The sequence below is a fragment of the Trachypithecus francoisi genome, unplaced genomic scaffold (assembly GCF_009764315.1).
Source record: "Trachypithecus francoisi isolate TF-2019V2 unplaced genomic scaffold, Tfra_2.0 Lachesis_group3, whole genome shotgun sequence".
In the NCBI taxonomy this organism is placed as follows: Eukaryota; Metazoa; Chordata; class Mammalia; order Primates; family Cercopithecidae; genus Trachypithecus; species Trachypithecus francoisi.
In genome coordinates this window covers 125,633,355-125,646,209 of record NW_022681468.1, presented here as the reverse complement: position 1 = coordinate 125,646,209, position 12,855 = coordinate 125,633,355, and the positions used below count along the sequence as shown (strand labels likewise).

Here is a 12,855-nt window from a genome sequence, read left to right as displayed (position 1 = left end):
AGTGAAAGCCAGACTTAGGCCATCGCCCTCTGCCCCTGCTACTCAGCAAACCTGCCCCTCCTTTGGCTCAGTTTCAGAAGAAGGATGGGGGTAACTGAGGCAGAGGGGATCTGCCCACCACTGACTTCACCTCCTCTGGGCTGAGCTTAGGCCTGGTTGCTGCTGCCACCTGGGGCCTGTGACTAGAGCTTCCACCGCCCTGCCTGCTCCTGCTGCCCCCTAACCCTGTGGGTCCTGGGGACCCCACTCACAGCTCAAGGATGAGCACCACGTCGGTGCGGTTCTCGTAGACGTCGTGCAGCGTGATGACATTGCGGTGCAGCACCTGCCGCAGGATGCTCACCTCCCGCTCGATCTCCTCCCGGCTCACACCACGCCGGCTCGCCCGGCTCTGCCGCTTCTTGATGAACTTGGCTGCATACTCAAGCCCCGTGCTCTTCTCCCGGCACTTCTTCACGATGGCAAATTGGCCACTGTGGGGACACATACCCACAAGATGAGGTTGTCACTGTGGTCACTGGGGAAGTGACCCCACTGTCAGCTACCAGGTCACACAAATTCAGAGTGATTCTGCCAGGACAGGACAAATCACGCCACCAGTCTGCATCCCCACCTGGATGACAACCTGTGGCTGAGATGTGGCAGGGACTGGGCTTCCCTTCTGTGCATTCCTTCTATGAGGAATGAATGTTAGTATTGTCAGTCCCAGCGTACAGAGGTGAACACTGAGGCCCAGAAAGGTTATTGATCAGGTGACACAGTCTTGTCATTGCAAAGTCTCAGCTAGCACCCAAGTCTAGGATCCACCAGATGAAATCACAATGTCCATAAGCAGACTGGGCTGATGGGGATCCAGGTTTGGGTAGAGTCTGGAGAGGAGGCAACCTAACAAGGTTAATCATTATAGTGGGGGAGCATCACAGTCAGAGGACTTGGTATAAACAGAGAGTTATACAATCAGGAAACTGAGGCATAAGGATAGGTCATGTGACTCACCTGAGGTCATCGCAGAGTTAATGGCAAAGCCAAGCCTCAAAGTCAGATACCCAACCAGCTGTCCACAAAGCCTCTGAGATAGTTTAGAGCAGTCTAGACCACTATTAGTCCCCTTCAGGCACTAGCACCCAGGGCTGGGCTCAGAAACCCCTCACTCCAGGGACAGAGACAGCAACCATGAAATGGAGTCCATGGCAGAGCAGCAGGCAGCCCTGAGCCAGCTTCCCTGAGTGCTCCAGGGGTCCTCCCCACAGAGAAGGGCACCAACCACCTGCTTCTGCACCTCAGTTCAGTGACCAGCATGAGCTGATCTAAGTACCCAGAGACTTCCCAGTGGCCATTTTCTCAGGGGTCCTCCCATCCCCTCACTGCCATTTGCCATCATTGTCCCATGTTTTCTTGCCACTCAAAATACCCACTGTTTAGGTAACTGAGAAAGTTTTCTGGTTCAGCTTAATGGCTTAATAAGTGGCCAGCAGACTCCAGACTTGCGAGGTACGCTCTTAGTGGCTCTGGGGTAAAAGCTAAATACAAGGAAATGCTTGGGATATTTGCTCCAACCGCAGAAAATAGCAAAATAGCACTGCATCTGGACCACTCCATCATTAGCATCATCCTCAGTGAGACAGTCTTCAAAATACCCGGAGTGGCAATAACAACAACAAAGTCTAGATGAGCAAGCAACAGATAGATAGACCAACACTTATATAGCATTCTATGGCAGCCACTTCAGAGACGTTCCCAAACACAAACTCATGCATCTCTCCATCCCCTCAACCTCCATTCACTCAACACTGTCTGGGCATCCACTCTGTGCCAGGATCTGTGCTGGGCACTACCGGGCAGGGACCAAAGGCACAGACAACAGGTACAGATGGAGCTCTGGGGAGAGAGAAGACCCTGGGGGCTGGACTGGGCAGAGAATGCTTTGTGGAGCCAAATTTATCTTACATCGTCCACTGACTCTAAAGTTTCAGCTATTTCGGTTCCAAATATTGGCTCTGAAATGTCCACACACTGGGGCTGACGCAGATGGAGTGGAGCCAGGCCTCCCAGAGCCAGAGTGAACACATTCAGTGTGATCTCTAACACATATGGTCTCTTGGAGCCACTCTGGGCCTCGAGGACAGCGGGTGCCTTGGTAGGTGCCAACAAACACTTGACCAAACTTCCAGGCCCAGGTGGCTCTGGGTCTCAGTGTCAAGACAGCCACATGCCTCTCCTCTCCCTCTGACACCTCAAGTGGCCGCTGACAGGGCCTGGCTTTTGAGAGTCCCTGTGACCTTGTCACAGAATTCCTGAGCTCCTACTTGACTGGTGGGGAAAGCAAGGCTTAACGGTGGTAAGGGACACACTTAGGTTTACAGAGCACACAGGTAGTGGCGCAGGGCTTGGCTTGGCATCCAAATCCCCCAGCTCCCAGCCCCACACTGTGTTGACAGCCTTAGGACTTGTGAAGGGGCAGAAAAGCTTTTGCAAACTAGAGCTAAACATTTCAGGCCACCTTGACATTGTTTCCCCTTTGTCTTATGAGGGAAACAGAGGCATTTTTTTCCATATCGCATGCCTAAAAAATTCCCCAGACTCTCAAAAAGCAAATGAGTGTTTGCTTTCCTGCCTGAGTTTTCTCTCTGCAAGACAGCTGTGGCAACAAGTGGTGACCGGGGCAGGCCCACTGCACAGGCATCTTCCCCTCCCCAAACGGAGGTATTTTAAGAGTGGGTGACTAAGATGGCGCCGAATACCACACACCACTACTCATCTCACCTGTCTTCACTCAGGCACAGCCTTCTGCTCAACCTGTGAAGGGGAGCCTCAGAGGGAGCCAAGGCCACTGGCTGGTGTCCCCCACTCCTTGGGCTGTTTCCAGAAGAGTGGAGAACACCCTCCACCAGACCCAGCCCCCAGGCTTCAAGGTCAGACAGGCCTGGCCTCAGGAACTTATGCTTTCACCTGCTCTGAACATAGATTTGCTCATCTGTCAAATAGGAATCAGGATTCCCCGCTAGAAAGTTGTGAAGACTGGAAATATTTGTAATATTGGCCCATGGTATTCATAAGTGGTTCACGCGAATGCTAGGCAAGAGACACCCAGAGACGTAAGTCACTGATTCAAATGGTCTGGAATGTGAAACCAGGGAATTGGTTTAATTTTATTTATTTTTAGAGATGGGGTCTGGCTCTGCTGCCAGGGTGGAGTGCAGTGGTGTGATCATAACTCACTGCAGCCTCAAATTCCTGGGCTCAAGCAATCCTCCCAACCTCAGACTCCCTAGTAGCTGGGACCACAGGCACATGCCACACCACCCAGCTTCAGTTTAATTTTAAAAGCACCACCCTATCCCTCCCCCACTCCCCGCCCCCAATGATTCCCACGCACAGCCAGATGTGAAAATATCTCTATTCCAAGCAATTGGCCAACTCCTTTAATCCTAGAGCAGTAGTTCTCAACCCAGGCAACACATTGATATTGCCTGGGGAATTTTAAAATTCCTAGTGTTTAAGTCTCACCCTGAGAGATTCTGACCTGGGTTTGGGCCTGAAGATGTGGGTTATTTAAAAGCCCGCTAGGTAACTGACATGCAGCCAGGGCTGAGAACCATTGACTTACGACAGCTTTCTGATTATCTCCATTTCACAAATGAAGAAACTATACCACTGTTACTCATACTAGTTCCTGCTTTTCAGTATTACACTTCCCCATAGTTCTCTGATCTGATCACCTCAGGAAAGGAGTAAAGAAAGTGAATCAGAGGGGAGGGGTTGTCTCTCCCATCAGCATGATTTTTCCTTGAGGGCTTCACCAGTCTAACCGCTGTGTTATGAATCTGCAAATCAAGACAGAAGACTACTCTAGGTTTTGGAGGATAACAGGAGTGAAAATTTGTAGTCAGGCACTCCCTGGCCACTGTACTCAGCAGTTGCACAAAAGCAGAACCTGAGGTGGCTCTAGTATGCCCATCGGAGGGCCCAGCCAACCCAAGGGCAGGTGAAGACTGTGACAGCAACGGGCCCTTGTCTGCATACAGAAGGCTCTGCAGCCAGAAGTTGAGGACCCACAGTGCAGAAGTCACCAGCTAGGCTACAGGGATGATGGGTGGGAGGCAAGGGCCTGTCCACTTTAGGACAGAGCCACCCAGAATGTCATCCAGGAAGGGAGCAGAGGGGAGCAATTCAACCTCTAATGAAGGTCGTTGCTAACACTAAATCAAAAATGATGGGAATACTGGAATCTGGTATACACATGCAAAGCACACATATTCTAGTATCTCTGCCCCACCATAGCAACAATCAATACCTATGCATGGTCTACTGCAGCACGGGGCTCGTAGGAGGCCCGATTCCTGGTCCTAACCTGCTGTCAAAGTTTCATGGGCTTGACAAGGAGCTGCCTTTTCAGTTCATGTTTCTCCACCTGCCACCTCAGGTCTCACCTTAGAAAGCTTCCTGTCAGAAAGCTCCAAAGAGCCTGGGACAACTCTAAACAGGAATGAAGCCCTTTCCCTTCACTCTCCAAATTCCTCTGGGCTGGTGTCAGGAGACTGGGAGTCTAGTCAGAGCCCTACCACTAACGAGCCAGGACCCTGGGCAGCCTGTTCAACTCCCCGGGCCTCAGTTTCCTTCTTCGTCAAGTGGGGACAATAACACCTGCCCTGCCCACTTCCCAGGGTTGTTTGGGAAATCACGGGGTAATGTCTGAGATAAGACTTTACCATCTAGCCTTGCAGAAGAGCATGAGGCGTGGGTGGGTGGGAACTCTGTGCTTAAGGCTGGCTTGCAAAAGTCACGTAGGATGGTTACGTGAGGGACAGTAAATCCGCAAGATACAGAAAACATCCCGCTTCTGCCAGCACACTCTCCTGCAATTCTGTCAGGAACACACTCCTCTTCCCAGGCAGAGGACTCAGCTCCGCACTCACTCAGCACCCGGGAGGACGAGTGGGCTGTGTCGACATCAATGTTACTGGCAGATGGGCCTCATTCCCAAACTTGTCAGGCCCCCAGGTGGCACCTCATAAGGGCTCTCTAGTTGTCTGCCCAGGAGTCAAATTAAAATGGGTACAGCTAGAATAGCTTCTCAGTGCTCAGAAATGTCCCCAACCTTAGCTCTTAAAGTTCATGGAGGAGCCTGGCTTAATCCCCACCTCTCAAAGTCTTCACGGTCAAGGGTGAATAACCAGGGCATGACTCAAATATCATAGCAATGTGAACATTACAACATTTACATCCAGCTTTTCTGAGACGGAGTCTCCTCTGTGCCCAGGATGGAGTGCAGTGGCACAATCTCAGCTCACTGCAAGCTCCATCTCCTGGGTTTAAGTGACTCTCCTGCCTCAGTCTCCTGAGTAGCTTGGATTACAGGCACCCACCACCATGGCTGGCTTTTTTGTTTTGTTTTGTTTTGTTTTGTTTTTTGAGACGGAGTCTCGCTCTGTCACCCAGGCTGGAGTGCAGTGGCCAGATCTCAGCTCACTGCAAGCTCCGCCTCCCGGGTTTACACCATTCTCCTGCCTCAGCCTCCCGAGTAGCTGGGACTACAGGCGCCCACCACCTCGCCTGGTTGGTTTTTTTTGTTTTGTATTTTTTAGTAGAGACGGGGTTTTACCGTGTTAGCCAGGATGGTCTCGATCTCCTGACCTTGTGATCCGCCCGTCTCGGCCTCCCAAAGTGCTGGGATTACAGGCTTGAGACACCACGCCCGGCCATTTTTTTGTATTTTTAGTAGAGATGAGATTTCACCATGTTGGCCAGGCTGGTCTTAAACTCCTGACCTCAAGTGATCTGCCTGCCTCAGCCTCCCAAAGTGCTGGGATTACAGGCGTGAGCCACCACACCTGGTCAGCTTTTCTCTTAATGAGCTAACTTCATATTCATTCTCTTTTTTAATATTTGCAAGTATCATTTTTAGTTCCATTTCACAGATAAGAAAACTGGAGAGGTATGGTGGCTTATACCTGTCATCCCAGTGCTTTGGGAGGCTGAGGCAGGGGAATCGCTTGAGGCCAGGAGTATGAGACCAGCCTGGTCAATGTGGTGAAACCCTGTCTCTACTAAAAATATAAAAATTACCCAGGCATGGTGGCGTAAGCCTATGATTCCAAGTACTTGGGAGGCTGAGGCACGAGAATCACTTGAACCCAGGAGGCAGAGGTGCCAGTGAGCTGAGATCATGCCACTGCACTGCAGCCTGGGTGACAGGGTGAGACTTTGTCTTCCAAAAAAAAAAAAAAAGCCAGGCAAGGTGGCACAACCTGCAGTCCCAGCTACTCAGGGTGCTGAGGTGTGAGGATGACTTTCAGCCCAGCAGTTGGAGGCTCAGTGAGCTATGATCATACCACTGCACTTCAGCCTGGGCAACAAGCAAGACTCTGTCTCTAAAAAAAGTCAATTAAAAAAAAAGAGAGAAAAAAACCTGGGCTTAGAGAAGTAAAGTGACTTGGTAGTTGGGCCAGGGAACAGGGCTAGGACACAGATCCATGTCACTGACTCCGGCTACAGCGAGGTTCTTGAGGTAACTGACCAGCAGTGTGTACCAAGTAGTGAGGAGAGGGGCCCATCCCAAAAGAGAACAGTATTTGACATTGTTTTTAATTGCTGGCATGTGGTGATAGTAAAAGCAGACTGATTTTTATTTGATTTTATTATCAGTTTGTTTGATTTATTTATACACGCATGCATACATACATACATACATACATACATACATAGTCTCGCTCTGTTGCCCAGGCTGGAGTGCAGTGGTACAATCTCGGCTCACTGCAACATCCACCTCCCAACTTCAAGCAATTCTCCTGCCTCATCTTCCCAAGTAGCTGGGATTACAGGTGCGCAGCACTATGCCTGTCTAATTTTTGTATTTTTAGTAGAGATGAGGTTTCACTGTGTTGACCAGGCTGATCTTGAACTCCTGGTCTCCAGTGATCTGCCTGCCTCAGCCTCCCAAAGTGCTGGGATTACAGGCATGAGCCACTGCGCCGGGCCTACTATTGGTTTTAAATTCTTAAAAAGAAATGCACCCCTCACAGCCTGCATCAAGGTAGACCACTCCCACTGTCCACCCACCCTCACCCTCTGTGGTAAGCCACAGCTAACCAGACTTGTTCTGTCAATTACCAGGGCCAAGCTGCTAAAGTCTTTGAAAGGTCTATGGACTGGGTGTGGTTGTTGTAATCCCAGCACTTTGGGAGGCGGGAGGATCACCTGAGGTCAGGAGTTTGAGACCAGCCTGGGCCAACAGGCAAAACCCCATCTCTCCTAAAAATACAAAAATTAGCTAGGTGTGATGGTACACACCTATAGTCCCAGCTACTCGAGAGGCTGAAGCACAAGAATCGTTTGAACCTGGGAGGTGGAGGTTGCAGTGAGCTGAGATCATACCACTGCACTCCAGCCTGGGTGACAGAGCAAGACTCCATCTCAAAAAAAAGAAAAGAAAAGAAAAGAAAAGTCTATGGATTGAGTGGGTCGACCTCATTCCCTCTCTTAGTCAACTCTAAAGTGTCCACAAATTGAGTGATGTGCCCCTAAGTCACCAGTCTCTCAAGGTGGAAATGAGGCAGAGCTGCAGAGAACACAGGGTCCCAGCTGAGGGACAAGATGCCATCAGAGGTGAGAATACCAAAGGGGAAGTGTTCCAAAGCAGAGGGTCGTGGAGACTGGCTTCCTCCTCCTGCTTCCCCACCGCAGTCATCACAGTTCCTCTTTCCTCTCTGGAGAACAATGAGCTGTGATTCCTCTGGAATTACCCTGTGAGGTTTCAGGGCCATAGGGCAGGGATAATGCTTAGGAACTTCCAGCCAAGGACCTTCAGCCAATGTGTCTCAAAGGCAGGAGCAGCTCAAAGCTGTAGTCCACAAGAACCAGGTCAGCCTGATCCCGGAGGACCCACACCCACATCTCACAGCCACAGCCTGCTTGGGGATGGTGTCACTGAGCCTCCTCCCTACTCCTCTGCCTGGCCAGGCTCTACTGTGAGCCTCCGTGACTGACCCTGTCCCTTATCTCCCACCCTTTCCCAGCACATCCATCTTCCAGCCAGGCCACTCCAAATCCTATGAACAAGAGGCAGAAAACACTTAGGGACACATTCCCCAAGATCACAGCAAGCAAGGGACCAGATATTCAGGAAACCAAAACAGAGTGAAGAAACATAATGTTATCCGAGGTCAGAGCAGGAAACAGGTCAGGGTTTTAGGCCAGAGAGACAAGGGTAAGGAGGAAAAGTTTACCAAAGCCAGGTGGGCAGTGCGCTGGGAACTAGACGGGCAAGACAGGAGTGAGAAACACTCAGGGAGCAGCAGCAAAGTCAGCAGCAGGTGGAAAGTCTGGAACAACAGAAACGCCAGCCAAGAACCTGCAAACAGAAGAGGGCACAGGGCTGCCCACTAGGACTCTTCTCCCAGCTAATGACCCAGGCCCCCCATTTCATGAGCCTGTTTCCCCTCCCTGACCTTGTTGCTACTGTCTTTCCAGTCCCTTGACAATGGCTTTGAAATTTGAGGTGTGGAACCCTCTCTCAAATCTTTCACCGAAGTCCAATATGTAAAACAGATAAAAAGCTGTGCTTCTTTTAGAGAGGCACCCAGAGCCCACCCACTGACCACCCCCACCCATGAGGCCTAAAGGGGCTTCATGGAACCCCAAAAGCTCCAGGGAACACAGTTTGAGAAGTACTGCTCTATAGCATGGAAGCACAGCATGCTCTAGGTGATCCCAAAGAAGTTTCAAACCATCAATGAAAATGAAAAACAGAAATGCAGATACTTCTCAGTATTATTATCTAGTCTTTTAGGAAGTCACTCCAACCAAGCCGAACTCAGGGTCAGCGGTGAGCAGCACACGTAGGCTAAGTACCAGGAGCCAGAGTCTCCAGGCAACTGACTCCTGACCTGTAAATGGCCCCTATCCACAAAGTCACAGGTGGCTGCTCTGTATGGGCCTGCAGCAGCTGCTTTTATGGGCTGGCTTGTTTCGTTCCCAGGTCCTACAGACTAACTTCCTTCCTCTAGACATTTTTTTTTTTTTTCAGGGGACAGGGGTTCAGAAAAACTAAGGCACAAAAAGGAAGGAATCATTTAGCAGGGCCAAGTCGGGTTAAAGGATGACAACTATTTTTCAACTTAAGTACATTTTGATGCTGTTGTCAAATGAGCTCAAGCCTGCAAGTCTAGGACATGTAATAAGTTAGGCTCAATTAAAGTTTGACTTGGCTATGTAAAGAAAGATTTTCACTGAAAATATAGTTCAGTATCCTCTGATATTTCCCTTAGTCTAGAGTCTAGATTCTAGACACTAAACATGATGTAGGTTACTGAGGAAATGCTGGGCTTGGAAGGTACCACCCACCCGCCTGCCCACGTACTCACCCAACCATCCACCCATGCATCCTCCTAACTGTCCACTCACCTATCCATCTGTCTCTCATTTACTGATCATCGTCCTAAGTGCTGTAAACAAGACACACCCCACAACTCAAAAGGCATATATAGTCTATTGCAGAGATTAGACAAACACAGATGAAAAGGAAATATAGCCCGGGCATGAACGAAATATCTGCAACAGCTGGAGAGGCAGGGAGTGATCCACCAACGCTTCATTCTGTGGCGGCCCCGACTAACCTCTCACCTTCACTCCCTCCCTATCAGGTTATGGCTGCTTTCTCAAGGAAATACATCAGCAAGATGAACCTGCCCTTTCCTTTCCTCCTCATGGGAGCACAGGAAAGGAGAGAACAAGCAGTCAAGGGGCCAGTCGTGCTCAGTTGGGTCAGGCGTCCTTCCCACCACCTGAGTTCCTGAGAGTCAGATGTATCTTTGAGTAACAAAAGAACTTCAACAGAACAGGTCAGTTTGCTCCCTCCTAGAAATGCCAGCCAAGCCTATAGCCTGGGCAAAGCCCAGGAGACAGAATCAAAGGATAATACCTTAAACACAAGCTTGTGCTGCCACGCAGGAAAAAGACTGCAGAAAGAAGATGGGAATATCCAGGATGGTTTGAGGCTCTCCTATTACTGTGGGGGTACAGGATTACCCCTCATAAAATGGTAAAGTAAACCGTTCATGTTCCAGAATACCTCCTTCCCCACTTTCCCTCCCCTCTCCTGCATCCAGCCCATCTCCTGTGAACTTTCCGCCTCTTCCTGGCCCACATCCCGGTGATCCTTCCCATAATTCATGTAAGGTGACAAAGGATTCCTAAGGGTTATCCTGGCCTCCCTCCAAAGTAACACCTTCACAGTTTAACACCATTTGTGACCAAGAAGGGGCTTTAATAGTGGCAAGTTTAGGCACACATGGGGCAAGTGGTAGGACGACTTGGAGACAGAAAGGTCTTTTTACTTTCCCAAGATTCACACTAAATAGGTGGCTCTGCAGAGGGCTATGTGTATCTGTGTATGTGAATGTGGATGGTGTACGAATCATAACCAGTTATTTCTTGCCCATTTTCTTCTGTCCACCTGGATCTTAAGGCCTGAAAGATTCTTGATGCAAGAATCTCATTCTTCATTGATATAGTCAGCTCTTAGCCATCTAGAATGGATGGTCTCTGTTTCTCAAAATGTTTGTGAATTTTTTATCCCAAGTTTATTTATTCACCATGACTTGAAAATGCCCAAGATTGCTTGCCTCTCCCAGATATGCAGGGCTGTGAATGGGGAAGACTACGTATCATGGGCAAAGTACAGGGTTAGGAGTCCTGGCTCTACCACCAACTTCCAAGCTTCCTTTTCCCTTGGGGCCTCATCTAAAAATGAAGGATTGGAGCAAGTTATCTCTTTCAGGTCCTCAACCCAATCTCTGTTAGAGTCTCTGATGCAGGTCAGTGGGTGACATATGACATATCAATACATATGAAACATTCCACAGACACACAGGGTGATTTCTGGGTTTCCTACCACACAGGGCCCAGCCATTGGTCCAGGCTACTGACATTGATCTGTCATGTGTCAGCCAACTAAATTTTCAAAGACAAAGGAGCACCAGGGCTTCAGGCAAGGAGAGCAGATCTCAGGCACTATATTCATGGCCAGGAAAATGCTAACTCTCCAAACACCACAAAAGTATTTCTATAACAAATGACCTGGGCATTCATCTTAGTGCTCAACTATCAGCCAGCCTATAAGAGCCTGGAGAGTAAGAGCTGTTATCTTTATAACTCTCACAGGTCCCAGCTCAGCACCTGGCACAAAACAGGTATTCAGCCAGTGTCTGTAGAAATGATGATCTGAGCTGAAGAACTGGGAAGTGTGATAAAGGGCCTTGTCGCCCTTGGCCGGCCCCCAGTGCAGCAGGAGCCCTTCATTGGCAGACTCACTTAAAAATAAAACATTCTTGATTGTTTTTAATTAGAAAAAGAAGACTGTTTAAAAAAAAAAAAAAAAGGAAGGAAGGAAGGAGAAAAGCACAAAAAGAAGCTAAAAATGTTCCTTAGCTCCACCTTCCTGAGATGACCATTGTTATCATCTTGGTGTCTGCCCCCTCAGATGTTTTCCAATACATACTAAAATCTTTTTTACTTTTTTTTTTTTTTTTTTTTTTTGAGACGGAATCTCCCTCTGTTGCCCAGGCTGGAGTGCAGTGGCTCCATCTCGGCTCACTGCAACCTCCGCCTCCCGGGTTGAAGCAATTCTTCTGCCTCAGGCACCCACCATTACGCCTGGCTAATTTTTGTATTTTTAGTAGAGATGGGGTTTCACCATGTTGGCCAGGCTGGTCTCAAATTCCTGATGTCAGGTGATCTGTCCACCTCAGCCTCCCAAAGTGCTAGGATCACAGGTGTAAGCCAAGGTATTGCCTGGCCTGTTTTTTCATTTTTTAATGTAAGTGGGATGGTACTGTAGATACTATTTTGAAGCCTGCTTTTTAAAAATTCTCCCCTTGGCCGGGCGCGGTGGCTCAAGCCTGTAATCCCAGCACTTTGGGAGGCCGAGACGGGCGGATCACGAGGTCAGGAGATCCAGACCATCCTGGCTAACACGGTGAAACCCCGTCTCTACTAAAAAATACAAAAAACTAGCCGGGCGAGGTGGCGGGCGCCTGTAGTCCCAGCTACTCGGGAGGCTGAGGCAGGAGAATGGCGTGAACCCGGGAAGCGGAGCTTGCAGTGAGCTGAGAACCGGCCACTGCACTCCAGCCCAGGCGACAGAGCGAGACTCCGTCTCAAAAAAAAAAAAAAAAATTCTCCCCTTAACAATAGATCATTAACATTTCCTCATATAATTAAAAATTATTTGAATATCTAATTTTAAATGGCTGTATAATATCATATTATACAGGTAAACCATGGTTTTTAAAGCAAATTCTCAATTTTGGACATTTATATCATTTCCAATTTTTAATACCATTATGATACTGTTATAAATACTCACGTGTATACATCTCTGCATACATCCCTGGTTGTTGTTGTTGTTGTTGTTGTTTTCTTTTTGAGACAGGGTCTCACTCTGTAACCCAGGCTGGACTACAGTGGCACAATCATAGCTCACTGTGTGGCCTCAGCCTCCCGAGTAGCTAGGACTACAGGCGCCCGCCACCACGCCCAGCTATTCCTTTTTCTTATTACTCATAAAAGCTCTTTATGTATTCGCGATATTTAACCTTTTGTCAACTATGTTGAAAAGATCTTCCCTAACTGATTTTCTTATAGGCCAGAGTGGTTATGGGTTTATTGTCTAAAGGAGCTATAGGTCTTTCTTAGCATCAGGTGGTATTAACAAGTTTTTTCCCTTCACTTCTCCTCCTGCCTGTTAACTCAGTCACACAACCGCTGTGTCTTAGGGCTACTCTGAAGGGAGCAATTCTGTGCCTCAGTAAGACTCTTGCCATTGCTGGTCACATTGCTGGTCACTCCATGCAGGGT

General features: G+C 48.8%; 1 protein-coding gene across 8 annotated transcripts in view; it reads right to left on the bottom strand.

Moving 5' to 3' along the window:
- The window catches only part of DAPK2 (death associated protein kinase 2), a 143,249-nt gene that overhangs the window by 78,556 nt on the left and 51,838 nt on the right, over positions 1 to 12,855 (bottom strand). For all 8 annotated transcript variants that reach the window (XM_033189821.1, XM_033189819.1, XM_033189814.1 and 5 more), the window contains one exon: positions 252 to 473. In XM_033189821.1, the coding sequence (XP_033045712.1) occupies positions 252 to 473 (222 nt within the window). The remainder of the gene's footprint in view (positions 1 to 251; positions 474 to 12,855) is intronic.